Source organism: Gallinula chloropus, assembly GCF_964237585.1.
Source record: "Gallinula chloropus genome assembly, chromosome: 11".
Classification (NCBI taxonomy): Eukaryota; Metazoa; Chordata; class Aves; order Gruiformes; family Rallidae; genus Gallinula; species Gallinula chloropus.
Window position 1 is genome coordinate 17,928,981 of NC_140096.1, and position 20,999 is coordinate 17,949,979.

At 40.3% G+C, this 20,999-nt stretch overlaps 1 protein-coding gene across 1 annotated transcript in view; it reads left to right on the plus strand.

Moving 5' to 3' along the window:
- The window catches only part of AFF2 (ALF transcription elongation factor 2), a gene marked incomplete at its 5' end in the record, with an annotated part of 336,961 nt that overhangs the window by 88,919 nt on the left and 227,043 nt on the right, over positions 1 to 20,999 (plus strand). The window contains one exon of the mRNA XM_084269157.1: positions 6,401 to 7,291. Coding sequence (XP_084125283.1) covers positions 6,401 to 7,291 — 891 coding nt within the window. The remainder of the gene's footprint in view (positions 1 to 6,400; positions 7,292 to 20,999) is intronic.

The following is a 20,999-nucleotide window of genomic DNA, read 5'->3' on the forward strand; positions in this document are numbered from 1 at the left end:
TGCTAAACTTCTTTGCCCTTTTATTTTTAAGAAGAAAATACACCTGAGTTGTTAAAACCAATGTCCTCTCTATAGATAATGAGTCCATAAGCTTTCTTGTGCAATCATAACCATCCAAAGAAGTCTTTTGGGAGACTGTGTGAATCTTAGGGGATCATAACAAGGGTATGAAAGGGACTTATGACAAGTCTTATTCTCTCTAAGGAGCTTTGTTGCATGAGATTTTAATCACCAAGGGATGTCCCCTTTTATGATTTCTGCTGCTTTGATTTTCAGTTAGACTTTCCCTGAAGAATTCATCAGAATGTTAATTTCCATATCTATTTCTCCTCCCAATCAGTGCCATCCATTGAAAGGCTGCCACTTCATCTTTCTGTTTTACATTGTTAGCTGCTGTAGGGCGGATGAGGAGCTTTTGAAAATAGCCCAAAAAGGAGGAGGAGGAAAGACTTGTATTATTATCAAATAGTGTCTAATGATTACAGACTGGGAGAGTGTGACAGATACACTTGACTTGTAGCTCTACTTTGGTTTAGGATGACTAAGGAGCAACTGGCCTCACATCATTGGGGTGAAAGGGTGAGCTGGAAAGCCTTTGGCTTATGGACACAGGAGTGATGGTGTCTTGAAAAATATTTCAAAAGATGATTTTGAAACCCAAAAGTGGAAGATAACCAAAGTGCAGAACAAGATAGCACGACTAAAACAGTGATATCTGTCTTGCCTCTGCTATTGACAAGCAGCCAACTGCTTCACCCTATTCATGTTATCATCAGAATGGGCCCAATTTGAACTCTCTGAATTGCAGCTGGACTGCACATTAGGGAACTCCCCTTGAGTGGGAAATCCACTCAAGGGTAGACATTCCTTACCTGAGACTAAGGGATCTTTGCTTGCAACACATCCTTGGTTAAGTGACTGATAGCATGCTGAATTAGTACTGTGAAACATTATCAATCCATGTAGCTACTCAATAGTATTGTGAATACTGTATGGATATAAACCATCAACCAGAGCTGAGACTGAGATTGGATCTGGCTGCATCTAGGCTCCAAAAGATGTTTAGAAAGCAAGGGGGTCCACTGTGAACCAGCTTTGAGGGTTCTCCTTACTGTTTGCATCTCTGGTCTCTTTGTGACTCATGTTGACTTGATTCTAACTCAATTTTGAACAAAAAAATAACTGAGGAAGATCAGTTCAAAATAAGGTGTTACTCCCATAAATAAAGGTGCTTAAATGTGTTCAGAAATAGTGCTTTCATTGGATTTTTACCAAAACAAAACAAACCCCACAAATAGACTGTCCTAGTGCACAGTCCGTATTTGTCTGAATAAGTCTCGTCACAGATGAGTGGAATACACCTCACTGAAAAGAGAAAAGCAGCAATATGTTTTATTGAGGTAAAATAATAATTTGACAGAGTTCAATAAGTCTTGATGGAGTTTAACACAGTTTAACAGTGGTTCGACAAGGTTCAATAAGTTTGATGGCAAGGTTCACCTTATTAATTACTGCATGGAAGAAACATACAAAGGAAAATTGAGTTAGAATCAAGTTAGAATGAGTCACACAGAGTCCAGAGGTGCAAAGAGTAAGGAGGACCCTCAAGTTGAATCAGGAGGTTCAAGGTAGCTCTCCTTGCTTTCTAAACTCCTTTGGGAGCCTAGGTGTGGCTGGATCCAATCTTAGTCTCAGACTTGGTCAATGGTTTATGTCTAATGGAATTATCCATACAATTTCCTGCAGGTCATGCACAGGTTTTTGTTCCATATAAGTGGGCATTTGGATTTCAGTAGGTAGAAATATATGCAAATTCTTGTGAAATTTTGTGTCATGAACTACAATTACAGAATCATAGAACGGTTTGGGGGCTGGAAGGAACCTTAATGATCTCCTAGTTGCATTCCTTTGTCATGGGCAGGGATGCCCTCCACCAGACCAGGTTGCCGAAAACCCGATTCAACCTGGCCTTGAACACTTCCAGGGATCCAGAGGCAGACTCAGCTTCTCTGGGCAACCTATGCCAGGGCCTCACCACCCTCACATTAAAGATTTTCTTCCTAGTATCTAATCTAAATCTATCCCCCTTCATCTTAAGGCACCCCTTGTAACCAGTCCCTCTTCACCTTTCCTGTAGCCCCTTTAAACTGGAAGGCTGCAATAAGGTCTCCCTGGAGCTACCTTTTCTCCAGACTGAATAAGCCCAACTCTCTCAGCCTGTCTTCACAGGAGAGGTGCTCCAGCCCTCTGACCGTCTTTCTGGTCTCCTATGGCCTTGCTCCAGCTGTTTTAAGATCACTCTAAAGATGGGGATATTAAAACTTGGCTGAAGACAGGAGCCTACGTTTCTTCATAGAGCATACTGCCATCCTGTATCATCATACGCATGGCATATCTGCTTCCATCTATCATTTCCAGGCTCTAGCTGTTAATGCATCTTTCTTTCTATCCCTCTGTCAGCTAAAACATAGATGATCATTATGGTTTTGGACAAGTGCATGTTACTACATTGATTCTTTGTAGTATATGTATGTGTGTACATACATGAAAATTCATTTCTGTGGGTACATAAAATACATTTGTATATGCTTACTAAAAGCTAAAAATATATCTGAAATCTAAAAAGATACTTTTGAAGTTTCTCTGCCTTACAGGGAAACACCACCTTTGACAATGTGATTACATCCAGCATTGTTGGGCAGTAAGGGCTGTGTTGCCTTTTAATGCATTTGGGTTGCAGGTATTGCCTTTGAACTCGAATGCAACCTGTTAATGCTTGATTTTGCAGAAGTGATCAGAGAAAAGCCTGCAGTCTTATGACAACAGACATTTGAAAAAGCGATGTCAGAGTTTTCCTGAGAAAAGCTGCATTTTTCCTCTTGAATTGTTGACACCTTTTAATGTTTTGAGCTAGTAAAGAGTTTCAGGCATCAGTATTTGGAGAAAACAGTAGGAGTATTTTTGTTACTTTTCAAAAGAAGAGTTCAACTTGAGGAGAGTCCAGTGGGCAGCGTTTCCATTTCGAGCCTCTGGTGAATGTGAAGTCCTTTATCTTTTTCAGGTAAAGACCCTCCACGCTATTCAGGTTTAGCATAAAAATGATCTCAAGCTTCTAATCCATGGAGGTTAGTTTAACTATGAGGCGTGAGAAAGTGAATGGATTATGAGACCTCAAGTTTCATACAAATCTTCGCAACCCCCTTGCAAATTGGACCTATAAGTTTGAGTGCATTAGCTCTTTTCTTTGTAGAACTATAATGCAGGAGCTAGCTAGCAAATTAGTCTTCCAATAAGATTCTATTACAGATCTTTTTTGAAAGCAATAGAAGCAAATGTAGGAAGGTGTACGTTTCTTAAATTAACAAGAGCCTGGAATGAGGGGGAAGGCTACTAGCCGTGAGTCACAACCCAGACGTGCAATTTATGCCTTGGAATAGTCAGAAAATGCTGCATTTCCTTGATAGCAGCAAAATTGTGATTCAACGTGCAGTTCAGAAAATAAGATGTGCAGAGGTTTCCTTTAAGAAGCCAGCCAATTATCCAGCATATGAAAGTAGAAATTGTCCTCAGTCTGGAAGTAACAGAGAGCAACCAGGAATTATGACTGGATGTTGTGTTTGTCTTGCTGGTATCCGGGTTTGTCAAGAATGCTGCTCAGGAGAGGCAGGAATTTGTTAAGGAAATAAAACAAAAACATTAATGTTATGCTTTAGGTTTTAAATGCAGGTACTACACTGTACTACAGACCTGAGTGGCTTTAGGTTGTGATGCTCAAGTCTTGTCTTTGGTTGTGTGTGCTCTAGTTTTAGTTAAGCAGTTTTAGTTTTGCAATGTGGTCCAAAGCCCATTGAAGAGAGGAATAATCCTTCAATTGACTTCAGTAATTATTGTATATGAGCTTTAGTGCCCTTCAAATATTCTAAGGATGTTTAGATTAATTTAATCTGTATGCTTTTCAAGAAATACATTTTTATTAGTGCTCCCTGTAAATGACTACAAATAATAATACCTAACATTTATACAGTGTCTTTTATCCCCAGGATATGAAAACACTGCATAAAACAGAGTTAATATCAAGCAAAATTATATTTATCATTATGTGACATGTAAAAGAAAATAAATTGAGAGAATCAGATATCTCCAACACAGAAATGATTGAAAAGCTCTACTTTCAGATTAAAATATTGATTCCCTCTGTGAGGATCTAGACAAGAGCCATTTAATGTGCCGTGATGTTGAAGTGTCACAGTGATGATATGTTGTCAGTCCTTTTTTTTCTTTTTTTTTTTTTTTTTTTAGTTTAAACTTTTGCTTTCTGGAAAGGAAGCTAAATGCACCCTGGAAGTGCAGCTGAACCAGGGGTGAGGGCGGCAGTCAGGCTTTTTTTGATAGTTCGTTGTTTCCTATGTGCTATCCCATAAGGAGTTAAAGTGTTTGGGGAAGGAGGAAACAGAACAAGTATGTAAGTGTTTAGACTTCGAATCACAATTCCTGCTGGGCCCTTAAGCACAATGGAATCTCCTTGTTTTAAATTTGGGGGTTGAACAGAGAGAGAGCCTGGTTTTGGCTGCTGCCCAAACAGCTCATTGTGCAACTCAGTTGAAGGAGACTGCTCATATACAAAGAGCTTATTCTTGGCTTAGCTAGAATATAATTTTTGCCACTAAAATGACCAACCTAGGGACTTAGTGAATAAAAGTGATTCGTGGTTCTCCACAGCTGGGATTATTAACTGTGTCAGTTAGGAGCACTGGCAAAATGTATATAGATGAGAACAACATTGAACAGTTAATTTTTAAATCACTGCCTCAGTGCAGTGGTAATATATGTTACAATCCTTGAGAATGAGCAAAAGGAAATTTGCATTTATTATCTCCTTTTTCAACAATTTTTTATGGCCTGTGCAGTACTAAGGGTGTGGGGGGGAAATCTTTCTGCAATATTCTTCTTGTCTCCTGACTGGTTCAGCAGTGGGTAATATAAGCAGAGATATCAGAAGAATTCCATGCGTGGACCTTTTTCATTGCTCAAACTTGTGCTTGATACTTGAGGAAAATGGGATCAGTGGCGTGGTTGGATCCCTTGTCAAGGAATGAAGTGTAAGGCACTCTGACCAAGCACAAGGTCATAGTGCTGCCTTTCCCCATCTTTATGGCCTGGTGTTACAGGGACTTTGGACTGTCACACTACTTGCTCTGTTGAGAGAAAAAAAAACCAACCCAAACATAAGTAAAAGAAAGTCTAGTTGGTTGTATCCTGAACTATCTTAAGTACAACTTTGTCCTTTAATTCCAGACTGCAAAACTTAACCATCTGCTTGACCAGGAACTGGAGTTTTGCTTTGTTTTGATCCTTTGATTCTTATAAAGTAGTAAGCGTGGGGAATAAGGTGTTTTAGTTCACTGCTGGTTGTTTCAGTGGAACATAAAGGTCAGTAAGAATGCTGGTATTTTGGGTCTCTGTGGTGTTAGTTACATCAGAGGGAGAGAGGATATTAGCTGTGTATTAATTATAGCTTCCAGCTTATTTGTTGAAGTTTTTTACAAGTGAAAAGGAAAAAGAACTAAAAAACCAACTTCACGCTTCAAAAGAAAAAGTATAATAGCAGTGAAACCCAGATGAGTCAGTATTTATTTAATAATTACTGGAATTCAAAGAAAAGCACAATTCACAAATACAGCCAGCCCACAGACAATGGAAGAATCCTGATACTGAAGAATGCGGCAGTCATGTCTATTTATGTTCTATAAGAAAATATTTTTGAACAATATTCCATTTGAAGCTACTGTAGCATTTGAGTGGGTGGAAGATTTTTGTTTCCTTGATTCAGATGGTAGATACCTCAGGTCAAACTGAACACTGTATAAAAAAAGTAATTTGAGTTATACTGGAGTGAAGAGTTTGGCATTACCTCTTTATTACAGACTACCCAGCTTCTATTTATGGCAAGACTATGGGTCAAGGGGCTGATAAAGCAATAACATACTTAAATAAACTGTGTGATTGCAATTCAAATGCTCAGTAGCCAGTAATTGCACATTCATGTTTTGCACGATACAAAATGTTCAAGCCCAACATCTCTGACATAAGCCTAGCCTATTTTGCTCCTAACATCCATAACTGATGCAATTTAAACACTTCTCTGAGAGCATATTTAAGAAAATAGGAAGCAGTATACAAGTGTTACTCATGCAAGCCTGTTTGAAGAGATTCTTTGAACACAGTTATTGATAGGTTTTTCTTACATAACATATGCAAAATGTAATTGAAATTAAATTAAATGTCAGCACGACACCATTAAACAGCTAACATTTGCCATCTTCTAAGCAGTAACTTTGTAATCAGGAATTTGCTCAGTCTTTTTCTTTCTTTCTTTCTTTTTTTATTTTATATATTTTAGACAAATAAAGGTGATGCCCTTGCAAACCGTGTCCAGAACACATTGGGAAATTATGATGAGATGAAGGACCTGTTAACCAACCATTCCAACCAGAGCCACCTTGTAGGAATCCCAAAGAATTCTGTTCCACAAACACCCATTGACAAAAATGAACAGAACTTTTTCCCAGAACCAAGAAACAGGATGATCCCATCTCATCAGCTCAGCGGCCACTCATCGACATCCATGCCTCCGCCTTCTTCATTGTCATCTAATTCTACTTTGCTACACAGTCACCAGAGCAGCAGGAAGTCGAGGACAGACTGGTCACGTGGTGGTCACAACTCTAGTGGGGCCCAGCCAAGCCAATCCAGTAGTCAGCAGAGTCGGTCAAAGCATAGCTCTTCTCATGACCAGCCACAAGGCAGGTATGAAGACCTCTATAACTGTCAGAGTGAGCAGCATAAAAGTGGAGGAACTGAGGAAGCAAATTCTATGGCAGCATCTTCACATTCAAGGAGGCATACCCATTCAAAGTCAGCAGCTGGAGAACACGCTTACAAAGAAAACAGTCATTCGAAGTCACCCACAGAGCTTGAGTTTGTAAGTCATGGTCCTGGATCTCCACTTCCGTCCACATCTTTGTTATCTGCAAACAGTGGTCTTTCGACCCAGAATTTCCCACCAGGACTTCACTGTAAGAACAGCATGGTCCAGCAAAAGCCTACAGCATATGTCAGGCCCATGGACGGTCAGGACCAGGTACCAAATGACTCACCTGAACTGAAGCCTCCAATAGAAATTGAGAGTGGATACGGAAACCAGTCCTTTGGAACGCTGCTGGAAGGAAAAGTGAACACACCGAGTTCGAAGAACAAAGTACCAAAGCTCAACATTCCTCCTGTTACTGAAGTAAGTAGTTTAAAATATCTTCTCTCTCATACCGCTTGAGTGTTTCCTGCACTGAATATTTTCCTCTAGAAATATGCAGCTCCATTTCCTGGAATTATGGTCTAAACCATTCCTTTTTTTCTAGAATGTGCATGACCACTTCTGGCAAAGTTTGTTGTGATAGTCCCAGTAGCAATATTTAATGACATTTTAAAAGCATGGTTTGGAATACTAACATTGCTTGTTTCCAGTTAATATATCAAAGGCTAGATTTCTTTTGGATGCCATACATTTCTACCAGCTAGAACTCTGGACCAAGATCTCTACTATCTCAGTTAATCTGCAGTTTTCACTCTTGCATTTTCAGTTAGGAGCCAGTTCAATAGGGAGATGGCTGTTTTAAACTCTAAGGAAAACCAGCGGTGCTCACATTTCAGTGGTGCTAAATAGTTCTACCAGTGAGGAGTTTATTTGCAGAGTTCGCTAAAAGCCCGTTGCTTTTAATGGAATTAATGTGGCTTAAGTTATGAGTAACGCTTGTGAAAATGTGTCCCATTACAGCTTTTTTGCATTTTGAAGAGCTCTGAATATTGGGATTCAGTCCCAACCTCTGCTACCACCAGTTTAAGCTGTTGAATTTTGTGTTGCTGGTCAGTACAGTAGTCCTGTGAGGAACACTTGAGTTGGTCCATATTTGCGTCCGTTCCAAGTGCAGATGTAGAATAAGGATACCAATTGAACTCTTTATACTCTGTATAATTTTACTCTGAGTTTCTCCCAAGCAGTAACCTTTGCAAGGTAGGTTTATAGTGTGCATATGAGCAGAATTGCAATATGGGTTTTTCATAGCTTTGTGTTTTCCCCAAAATATTTCCCTGCTTGGTAATATTTTTATACTAGGAATGAGGAGCGATGCATTCTTAAACCACTTTATTGCAAAAGGTCAGCTTTTTCTATTGGAATAATTGTTTCAAGCCAATAATTTGTTTGACTATTTAAAAACTTGATGTTATTTATTAACATTCCAGGCAGCAACAAAGACTGATGTGTTTTGCAGTAGAGCTTGGAATAATTTTCTGGGAACTGCATCTGAAAACAGTAAAAGGCCTATTTATATCAAGTGGAAGCTGAGGGTTGCTTGCAGATGGTGTTTTATTAGAAAATGTATTTGTTAATAAACGTAGCTTTGTACAAGATTACTTTACAGATGTTTCTGTTTATTTTTACCTTAGGTTAAAAATCTGCTGATGTAGATGGCTTCATAGTCTGTTGCGATTTGTCGCTAGCATTGTTTGGCAAGTAAATAATTGCATGCAAAGGAAATAATGATGTTGCAAAAGCAAATACATTTTTTCACTTTTGCCATCTATTAACAATGCGAGTCAATAGAGGCACTTTAAAGTGCAGCATTAATACGAAGTATTTTTGGAAGCTGTGTGTACCTTTTGCAACTTGTATCAACTATTAAGGATGCATTTCTTTAATTCTTGAGTGAAACCCTGACACTGTTGAAATCGGTTGTTAGAAATGTTTTTTGGGTGCAGGATTTCACCCACAGTCTTTCTGTGTAGCTCTAAGAACCTCTGATATGAACTGTTGTTTTTGGAGAGGCCTCTAGTCACACAGAGGAAAAATTACATTCTGAATTCGTTGCTGTAGCTGCTTTAGTTTACATCCTGTGCAGTGAAAAGCATAGGTGTGTAATTAATTTCATTTATGATCAGATAAATGGTAAACTCTAAGCACTTTAGAAATTAATGCAGATAATCATCTTAAAAGAGTCTGTGTTTTAAGAGTGAACAATAATTTGAAGAGGGAAGGAAAACCCAAAGCTCTGTTAAGGTGACGAGTAACTTTCCTTTCCAGTGGAGCACACAGGACAATAGCCAGGCTGGTGGATCTTTTACAGGCAATCTCCTCCTGAGTTTTGGAGGGTTGGATATTTTTTCGCCTGTGTCAGGACTGTGAACTTTGGCCCTCTGTGTTTTTCCACAGATGTGTATCCTGAATTTGATTTACCCTGCGTTCAGCAATAAAACTCCTTCCAACCCAATGTTATAGATAACTGGTTTAGTTTAAGCTTAATCAGAACTGACAGTGCCCACCTGTGAAACCCATAACCTTTGCAGAATGACTGCAGCGAGTGGCTCTGTTGTAATCTTTATACAATTGATGTGGAGGCTTATGATCCTTCGGTGGTGCTTATCAATTTATGAACCTTCCCTAGCCACCTCGAGCTGTAGTGATCTGCTTGAAACAATTTTGCTCCTGCTCCACAGGTTTCCATCCTAACACTGTTCCAGGTGGTGTTCTTCTCCAAACTAACAGTAGGAGAGTTACTTTTTTGGGGCGTTTCTCCATAATTTGTTCTGTGCAATCCTGGACCTTGGAGTCAATTTTTCTCAAGTTGCTGAGTGTACACGTGGAAGTTGCACACCAAACCATTTTCAGGGATTTCTGTTGAAGTTTTGCATGCTCTTAAGATGAGGAATTCTGTAAAGAAATAAAATTCTGAGGTGGTGGCCCTGCAATAATGGCATTTATCAAGATGTCCAAAGTTGGAGAAGAAAAAGTCAGTTTTTTCTGTCTTAAAGAGGGGGAGAAGAATAAGTAACCAAATATTTGAACAAGCACATTTAAAAGATGAGTTCAGACAGATGTGGAAATATGATCTCATTTATCATGGCTTAATGGAATGGGATGTTGAGTGCCCTGGAAGCATTCTGCCATGTGTAAGGAAGTGATCAATTTTATAACATAATTTGTGTCACTTGAGGTGTTGCTCTAAGAATCTTTGCTTCTTCCCTGGGCCCAACTCTTCCCTCAGAGATGCCCATCCATCTTTTCATCTCCTCTGGAGTGGACAACCTTGTTAATGCCTTGCTGCTGGCATGTCTCCACTGTGCAGTGGATTGTGCTTTAGTGACTTCTGAGCTTGTAAGTTCACAGACATCTTGGACTGGGTCGGGTTGTAGTGTTAGCAGCACTTAGGCACCTATGGGCTAATCCTTGCCTCTGAGTGGATGCTGTTGTATGATTTCCAGACTGTGACTCACCCACACGGAGCTAGTCCAGACCTGTCTGCACCGTGCATGGCCATTTCTGGTGGAGGAATAGGAACAGCAGAGCCTCTGTAGTCTTTCAGTTATGTCCTGTACAGACTTCCCTCTGATTTCGTAATCCTTTAGATTTCTTGTAGCTTTCTCCTTCATTTAGTATTTTTTCCTCCTTATCAGTATTGTTTTCTAAGGGTGAAGGTAAAAAATTGTAGTGTTTGGTGCCTTGAGCAAGCCCCAGCACTGAGGCTTGGCAGCCTCTGGGACACAGAAATTGTGAAGCAGAACTTTCAGAACGGGGAGCCCATAAGGCCATCGTGTGACTTCAAGGGGATGTGTGGAAATTGTACCTATTGTGGCAGGGACTTGGTAGCAACTGCCCTGGAGCTAAAACTGATAGAAAAATGGATAGAGAGCCTCAAGCTGTAACCATAATTTCTTGTTCCTTTCTTATGAAGCCTCATCTCTTCAGTCTCTATTTACATACATACTTGCATACCTGTATATATTAATTTTGAGCTTGCATTTAACATTTGGTAACTCATGGCAAGCCTGAGACATTGCAAAGAGCTTTTGTATTATGTAGAATTCCACCTACTTAAATTGTATGATGGCAGATGATTGTTACTTACCTCTCAGAGAGAGCTGCCTTGTTAAACCCTATGCATTTCTTCAAAAAAGTAGAGGTTAGAGACCACAATAAACAGCTGATCCTCTCTCTGCTGCATTAAAATCCAGAATCTTGATACATGTATGTATATTTAAACCTCTAGGCATCAGATGCTTACAAATTATTTCAAATCGACTAACTCAGCAGGAGACAGCTGAAAGAAAGCCTGTACTTTTCAGATTGGGCTCGAACACAAATTACTGAGAGTACTGAGTAAAGCAAAGGGTTTTAAGGTCTGTGGGAGCATCAGAAGACCTGTACCTGGAAGATCTTACGTGCAGTTCTCCAGAACAATGCATGGATTTCCAATAAATGTTTAGGCATGGGAATTGAAGGGCAATTGAGATAATGTTTGATTCTCAAGGCACTTTATAATTTCACTTCGGAACTGGCCTCACATTCCTATAAAGTAGCAAATGTTTGTGTACCGAATTTTCCCAAAAATATCAAGCTAGGAACAAACCCAAAAAGGCCTACAACATCTATGTCACCACCCACTTAAGTAATAAAAAATGGAGAACTCCTATTTTCACTTTACTTCTAGGAAAATATTTTGACGGGTTCAGTTCACTGCGAAGTGATAAACTTCTGTTACGTGTTTCAAATCATTCTGTTATCGCTGCGTGTATTGATTAGCTTAGTACTTTCTGAGCTAGCTATAAAAAAGGCTGCTCTCTTTCTGCATTAAAGAGCAAGAAAAATTGACAGGTAGATAACCATATTGATTCAACCTAAATAGTAAATGCAAGAGGCTTATATATGAGTTATAAAACTCTTTATAGGAACCAAAGCCAGTTTAATATCTTTTTTTTTTCTTTTTAATTAAATGGAAAGTAGATGTCTTTAATTAACCACCCCCACACCCTTTTGATATACACGCTACTCTAGTTGCCAACTAGTACATTACTGCAGCTGTGGGCAAGGCACTTCTTTCAGATGCAAGCTCTAGCTGTCCCTCAGACTTTGAGATCTGAAGAGGAATGGACTGAATCCCGCATTAAACTGAAATCCCTGTGCTTGGTTCAGATTTCAAAAGTCTGAGGCCAAAACCAAACCCAAAGTGCAGTATTTCTTGCAGTATTACAGGTTACAGCCATATGTTTTTCATTTGTAAATACTGTGAGAAGTAATGTTCTTGTGATACTTCTAAATGAAGACCATATGACAGCACTCGACTGAAGACCTCTCATTGTGGCCTTTCTAAGGCTACTGTCCAAATGCTTGGACAATTGCTAGCAAAGCTATTTTATAGGGATAGCAAGAGGACAGCTTGCCTATTTCAAATCAAACATAAATAAGCATACATTGGGCCTGATTTTGGACTACTATGACCAAGGGACCTTTGCATTTCACATCAGGCTGCAGAACATGGCACTTGAATTCAAGTCAGTTGAATAGGTTTGGTCAAAAGAACTGAACATGTGTATTTGGTTGGGGGAAGGAAAGGTTAGATAGCTTCTTTCCCATTGTGCATTTGTTAGTAGTTGTTTTTAAGTTACTCCTCATCTTTTCTTTCTGGGAGGAAGGAAAAAAAATCTCATTGAAATTAGAGTACCTCTATTTGTGAAGAGTCAGTCTCATAGTGTCTTGAAAAGTGATTTATTTTTTTTAAACCTTTTTGAAAATTCCAGTGCCAAAATAACTGCTTATAAGTGGCTTGTTATTGTTCCAAGTTAAGTGTAAGAAATACTGTTATTCAAATGGTGTCATACGAGATGCCACAAAGTAAGATGACCTGAAAGAGCTTTGGGAAGAGCAATACTAGAATTTGTTTTGCTTGAGCAAAGATGTGGAGGCATCATTTAGCAGCTGCAGGGGGACTGCAGGGTGTATTCCTAACTCTGCCAGTAGATTTGGTGTGTGACTATGGGACCGTCACTTTGGCACTTCTCAAATTCATTATAGCTGTAGAGGTTTTTTAACCAAACAGAAGGCAGAAATCTTTATCGATCCTGTTTCTCATTTTGATGAGTGGTCCTCAGTGCTGTGGTGCATCTGACTAGGAAAAGGGGATATTAATATTTGTTCTTCACCCTTAGAAAAATATTATCCAGGTCTTTGATGGAGGAGCATTGTTACGGATGCTTTTCCATAACTAAAGCTGTTCCAATTAATTTAAGGAAAACATCAAAAGCCATATAGAACCAGTGTAAGTGTTGCAGTGTGTTCATGTTGACTGGTAATGCGTTATTTGAATGATGACCAGGAGTTCCTAGAATTGGTCATTCGTTTCTGCCCATCTGGTGTGCAAATGCATGAGGAACAGTGCTCTTGGATCTTGATAGTCTGCTTAGTTGTCAGCTAACAAGTTGGAGCCGTTGCACTATTTGTTAATACTTTACTGAAACATGCCTTGCTTTAATAAATATATTTTGTGTGTGTGTATATATATATATTTATATATTCATATATATGTTCAGGTAAGGAAAGTTGCAAAGATGCCATTTTCAGTTATTTTAATTTTTTATGATATGTACTGAACAGCATGCATGCTTGTTCCTGCAAACAGGTTAGACAGGTATTTGGGTGTCAGGGCTTGGCCTTCTCTGGTGGAATGAATGGCCACTTGTAAAGTTTACCATCAGCTATGTTAAATAGCCTTTTATCTGATGAAAACCTTTAAAGTTACACACAGTTAGTTTGAAAGTATCCACCTACAAAGTCACTGCTACATTTTTGCATGGGCAATGACAGCTGCTGTGCATCATTGTTGGGACTGAACCTGGGGCTTCTCAGGACAACCTCCATGCTTAAACAAGAGCAGGACTCTTGGTAGTAGCTATAATTGATTTACTCCCAGCACCACTCATTTAGTGCATATGATGAAAACATTATGTCCAACCCACACCTGTTAAGTGTATGAAAAGAGGCATAAAAATAAATCAGTGGGTCTAAATGTGGACTTGGAGAAGAAAGTTATAATCATGATGAAAATGGTAGTCAAGTAGAAAATTGGCCTTTGCTTTAGCTGGTAAGTGTAGGTCAGTAAGAAACAACTGGAAGACTGTCTTGTAAATGCCAGGAATTTGGGCAGCTGAATGGGGCACAAAGTGTGAATAGATATTGTAGATTCATAGAATGTGTTGGGTTGGAAGGGGCCTTTAAAGACCATCTAGTCCAATTCTCCTGCAGTGAGCAGGGACATCTTCACTAGATCAGGTTGCTCAGAGCCCCTTCAAGCCTGATCTTGAATATCTCCAAGGATAGGGCCTCCTCCATGTCTCTGGGAAACCTGTTCTAGTGATCTACCACCTTCATATTGAAGAACTTTTTCCTAACACCCAACCTAAATCTCCCCTTTTCTAGCTTAAAACCACTACCCTTTGTCCTGTTGCTCCATGTCCTTTTGAACTGCTCTTCACAAGGGCATTGGGAGGCCAAACCAAGCACTGTGCAGATGCTATGTTAGCAGCTGAGACTGAAGCACAGCTAGCAAAAGGTAAAGGAGGAGGGATAGTGCAGTGCATTGTCAGGCTGAGTGAAGATTTACAAAGAATATTGGAACAGGTAAAATAAGGCCTAGGAAAGAATAAGAAAGGTTGCTTATGCAGCCGAGGCGTGGTAGACATGAAGGAGATGTGGGTGTGATCTGACCATGCAGTGAACCTTTGCTTCAGCTTTCAGTAAGGACATGCTGACCATGAACCAGAGGATGGACGTGGAAGTGAGGACAGGGAAACTGAACTCAACCACAGGGGAAAGGGGAACTGCAGTGCTCGGTGTGGGCGGCTTTCTGGTGGGAATCGCAGGACTGCTTAACTGCTCTTAAGCTCATCAAACCCCATCTTGTGCAAAGCTGTGTGTGATACTCAAGCAATTAACCCATGATCCAGAAGACAGCCTCCTCTCCCGCTCTGTGTTCTTGCATTTTTACACACATAAGATGCTTACTTACATGCATACCTCTGGGTATTTCGTATGCTTAGTTCACTGACATGAAGAATTATACTCAGATTTTAAGCCATTAGAGCAATACCATATGAATCATATCTGTAACATACCTTCAAAGTGTGAAAATCAGAGGAGGGTCTTATATGAGCCTTTCCATCTTTATGGCCAGAGCCCGCCCACTGTAAGCTAGTTGTCTCCGATTCAAGTATGGAAAAGCATTTAGGAGCTGCAGGTGAAAACATCATATGGGAATACTTTAATAAAAAAAAACACCAGAGTGAAAGAAAGTTGAACATATAACTTGGCAACTCTCCACGAACTGCAGATATAGGTTATTTAGTTGGCAGGCGATTGCTGGTGTATTAGCAATGTTGGGGGAAAAAAAAATCTAATTTCTGTATTTTGGCTTGTGCAGTAAAGAAATTCCTCCCACATAAATATGTTCATTTCACCTTCTGGGAAGTAAAGAAAGGAAACTGTAGCTGCAGTCTGTTATTTAATCTTCCTGAAATTAGCATTTGGTGCTCAGGAAGATTGAAAGATTTAATGCCAATGCCTTCCTCAAAAGAAAGAAATGACACACCACATATGTTTTAGCACTGGTTAGACTGTTAAATGGAATTAATCAAAATCCATGTTAAAATATTTCCATGTGTTAATTAGCAACGGTTTGGAACATTAAAATACATATTGGCTTGGGAATAAATTAGGGAAGAAATATCTGATTGAGTTTGTGGGCTTTTAATTGCAATATAATATACTGTGTGTTTTATAAAGGTAAATGTAAATATACTCCTATGAAATGCTATGGCAGTGTGCATTTAAAAATTGTGTAATAAACCAATCTAAAACAGGCTTTCATTATGGCAGAGAGAGTGATACCATTTCCCATTTTAAAAGAAACATTTAATCGTTCCCTCATATAATAAAGGAAGAGAAAAAGAGTTTATAAAGACCAAGAGTTTCATCTCAGGCCAAAGGAAGTTTTAAAATTTCTCCTTTGAAAATGACGATGATGTAGCAAGTGCCAACATCGGGTCTCCTGTTGTGAGTAGAAGAATTTGGGTTTGCCTTTCTGTTCCTCCTGGGTCACTGCAAAGTTTGTTTCCCATTCCATCATGCTGAGTCTTGAGACTATGCAGAATAGCATAAATATACTCAAGTATGTAAATGAGACTGGACAAACGGGGTACGTTCATACACATAAATGAAATCACAGAAGGGATAGAGAGATCTGTATCTATTACAGATACCCAACTACTGACTGAGGGTAGAGGCCACGGTGTGCCCACAGAGTAGGGAGGACCCAGTTACCTTCCTAGGGAAGTAATGGCCATTCATTTCCCTGACAAAAAAATGTATAGGAACCAGCTCCAAGTGATTTCCTGAAGTTGCATCCCAGGGTTGATCTCTGAGGATCACGTTGGTTGGGATGATTTTGTGTACCTCCAGTGCAGGGAACTTGAGAAGAAGGTAGGTGATGATTTTTTCTGTGGTTGCTGTTCAAGTGGTGGTTTGTAAAATAACATTGGGCGTAAAGAAAATGTTTGGGGAGTAGAGGGGTGAAAGAGGCAAGGTAAGCACAGATTCAGTCACTTTCCAGGCTAATGAGCTTATTTTTGCTTGGATTTGCAAAGATCTCTGAGAGGAGCCAGTGATCATAGGTGTAAGCCTCAATCCCCATTAATACTGCCAATTAATACTGCCAGTCTAAACATATTTCAGTTAATACATGCTGCTTTCCCTTGCATGCTTCCTCAGAATAATTTCCCATTGTTATATCCCCCAGATGTGTAAACTTGTTGGGTTATATTTCACTGAGCTGCAAGCTGTGACACTTAAATCCACAAGACAAGCTGGCAATTACTTCTGCTGTTTGTAAATATCTAGGCACCTATTTACATTTGCCAGTATTTTAAATATAAACATTGAGATAATACTTTCTTAAATACGTTAAAAGACTGACATGTACCCTTTGTAAACTTAGGAAGCTGTAAAGATTCTCAAGTCACTTGCAGGAGTCAGGATTTGGATTTTGCTCCTTAGGGATCACCCTGAAAGAAGGTTTCATATCCTGGTCAGTAATCTGCCTCTGTGGGGTTGAATCCTTCTTGGTGCCAAGAAACCCTAACTTCCACGTCACCAGAAACCTAAAACAACTAAAAAAGAAAAGTATAATTTCTACTAGCACGTTCTAATAACACTTGAAATGTGCTTAATTCTGAACCTTTCCTTACATCCAGGAGTAGCTTCCTTAGGCAGATTTACTTCGTGAAGTAAAACTTGACAATATATTTTGCATTGGGAAGAAGGAGAGATTGTGACATCTTCCCTTCCTGCCAACACATGCAGTTACACATTGACATGAAATATGGCATAAATTTAGCTAGGGAAATATTAAAAGAGTAATTTTTATTCAAGGCAATTTTCCTAGCAACCACATCATTTGCTGCACAATACCATGATCACAAGGGTCACTGTTTAACATGGTTTCATGGTGAGGACCACGCACTGTGGTGTCACGGACCACAAATGGTTTGCAGATCCAAGTTTGGAAATCAGGGATTTAGGGCTTTGCCAATATTTCTGAAAGCAAAACTTTACCATTCAACTTTCCTAAGGTCCTCTTATTGGCTCTTTGTGACTCCACAGACATTTTTTCATTGTCGTAAATTATTTCTTCCACCACCAGATAGAAAATGACTGTGCAGAGTGGAGTGGAGACAGGGCTGCATTCAAGAAGTTTTTTTATGTGAGTACAAAGAAAGACATTTAAATCCCACTAAATTTGTATTTAGAACTGTTATTTCTTTTCCCCCTTGATGTAGTGATAAACTAGTTCTTGCCATTTCCTTAAAACATAAAATATCCAATTTGCTATACTCCAAATAAACAAAATCAACCAGACTGAGGAGCAGACCCTTCTCTAAGGAGTGTAGAGGTGATGGTAAAATACAGCTGGGTTAGACCTGTGTTACTCTTTGTGCTGTTGGCATCGCTGTGCAAGTGACCCCACTGGTTCCACACAAGGACTAAGGCTTTCTGAGTTTGAATAGAAGCAGCAAAATTGGGCCATAAATGATCTGTGTGAGTAAGGCTTATTTAGGATGTAGCAGGGATGTAGAGAATTACTGCTCTTCAGAGGAGAAGAATTAAAATTTGCAAATGCTGTTTTCGTAAACACATTTTATTAAGATGTAACTGCACCTGCATTTCATCAAGAAAATTGTTTGCTACAGTTTTTAATATACTTTGATATATTGAATGTATTTGATTTATTTTGATAATAATGTTTTTTCCGCTTTTATTAGTATTCTACATACTTTAAGTCCCCAGTCCCAAATATCAGATCTTGTGTGAGATGGCCTGTTTACTTAGAGTTTTCATGCTACTTTTCCCAAACTGATGTTTTGGCTCTAATCGAGACTTCAGATTAGCAGCCAGATTTCAGATGTTTAGCTGAATCGGAAATGCTGTATTAGTACTGACTTTGCTCAGCTAGGGGAGCCAGGTGCTGGAAAGGAAAAGGCACATTTCTATTCCCATTCCAGTCTGTTAGGAGTAGACTTTGGGAACAAATGTGATCGTCCCCAGTTGATGCTGGTTCATTGGGGAATGGACTTATTTCTTCAGGTTGAAAGGAAAGCTCTGCAGGGATGCCTGTAACGTGCTCCTGATGCTCCCTGGTGCTCGTGAGTCTGACCAGTGCCACACAGCCACTTCTTTCTCCTCCTCTCCCCCAAGATAGATGGGCTGTGTTCGCTGGCTTCTTGGCACCGACTCTTTCCACAGACCAACTCCTGTTGTGCTGCACTTTTTACTAATGTAGATGCAGCTCAGTTCTTTGGCACTAGGGGACAGGTAGTGACCCAGGAGAGTGACTGACTTCTACAGCTTGCCTGTAAGAATTATAAACACTGCTGTGAGCAGGTGGCAAGAGTGAAGAAGGCTCTGCCTTCTCCATACCATGGGCTGCACCTCTAAAGGGAAAGCCTAAGTCTAGCTCTGTGGGAAGGGAATGCATCTGTAAGTGATGGAGGCAACTTCCATAACTAAGCACATTAAAAGGAAGCTGTTTTTTACAGCCTAGCATGGGAGACTTTCCATGGCAGATCTTGCATGTGGTTTCAGAAGCCGGAGCCCAGAACAGTTCTCCATGATCTTGGCTTCACCAGTCACTGTGGTTTCTAGGGTGAGGCACATGTCAGGTCACTGAAGGACAGAAGGGAACAGAGGCATGAACAGAGGCGGGATTTCCCCTTTCATTACCCACAACAAATGTGTTTGTTCAAGAACAAATAGCTGGAATAAGTGACTAACGTGGGGCCACTGCATAGTGAGTTAAGGATGTGATTGCATTGAGCTGGGCTTTAAACTATTTCAGTAAAGCAGAGTGCTTTACTGCAAGCTGTGTTGGACTTTGGTGCTGTCAGAAATCCTTATTGAGCAGGATTTCCAGGATTAAAGTCAACAGCCAGAGGCAGAAAGAAGAGATGCTATCTCTGTGGCATGCCCTTAATAAAAAGTTTGCTTGAACATAACTCCCTTATGATAGCAAACGTGTGTTTAATGGTCAGAGTATTTACTTGGCACTCTCCAGGATTACCCATGGTATTTTGTTGTAATGGTGGAGGGAGAGAGAGAAATCCAGAGAGAGACCAAGCCTGTGGCAGTGGAGTGTAGGAGGGGTACTTCTGTGGCTGTCTCAGGCAGAGAGGTGGCACAGGGGCAGCTGGGCATAGAAAGAGAAGTGTGTTTGCTTTCACCAGTGGTCTTGGAGCCCAGGCTGAAAGCAACTCTGCAAGTGAAAATGTGGCAGTTTGTGTAGGCAAAGCAGGAGACAAGCAGCCAGAGCTGGAGGCATACACTCCAGGAGGAGGTGACAGAGGGCATGGGAGAACCCCTAAAGTCTGCTGAGGGTGCATCACCTGACTTTGCCCTCTGCCTGGGCTTCTCCAAAGATCTCGTCTTACTTCCCTTTCTGTGGGCACCTGGTTTTTCACATTACTGGAAGCTCTGCACCATGTTTGTGAACTTGAGCTTTTGCAGGCTTCATGATTACTGGCAGTAATATCTTCAGTTTGTTTTCTGAAACTCTGCACATGTACAAATCCAGATGTAACATTATAGATAAGCAGTACATAGGCTGTCATACACCACGCAGATATACATCCACACTTGCAATACAGAGGCTGAAGAAGCTTTCCCTGGCACAGTGCTGTGGTTTCACAAGAGGTCACACATGATGAAAGTGGAAAGGAATTACATATTTTGTGGCCTCCTTTCCTGTGACATACAGCCACATGGAGGTCTTCACTGCATCTGGTTTCTGATTTTGGCCCTGAATACAGACAAATATCACAGGCCCTAACAATTGTCATTTCTGGTCCTCCCTCCAAAACTGGGACCCAAGGGAATTAGCTTTCAGCTGAATGCTCTGTTATGTTCAGTGCTTAAAATTACTGGTATTGCTTGTTTGTTTCTTGCTGAGTGGGATCATACAATTACTTCTTAAATTCCTCTTTGTTCCCAGAGCTACTTTCACACTTAGTCCCTCTGAAAATGAAGCAACATCAGCTTTGCCCACAGTGCTGGTGTCCCATGGCTCCCAGTGCTTACTGTTTTGCCTGCTGTGGGGAAGGATGTGTGTTTTGTGGTGTGGGAGCTGGAGAAGGGAAGGAGAACACTTTGGTTTGCCCACAAATGCAGGGAGCAGAGCTGTGTGCCTCAGGAGCTGGAGGAGAGGAAGACACTGCAATCCCAAGGTAGAAGAGGAGAAAGGTGAAGGAATCAGTGCATGTTTTAGGGGACATTACCAAAAAATGAGGGCTGAGAAGGGGAGAAGTGTGAGGAAAGAGCAAGGCAGGTATTCGCAGAATCACAAGGTTTGAAGAGACCTTTAAAGATCATCAAGTCCAACCATTCCCATCCTATGCTAAACCATATCCCTAAGTACCTCATCAACCCTTTTTTTGAACACATCCAGGGAAGGTGACTCAGCCCCATCCCTGGCAGCCTGTTCCAGGCCCTGACAACTCTTTCAGGAAAATTTTTTTTCTAATATCCAATCTAAACCTGCCCTGGCACAGCTTCATGCCATTGCCCCTTGTCC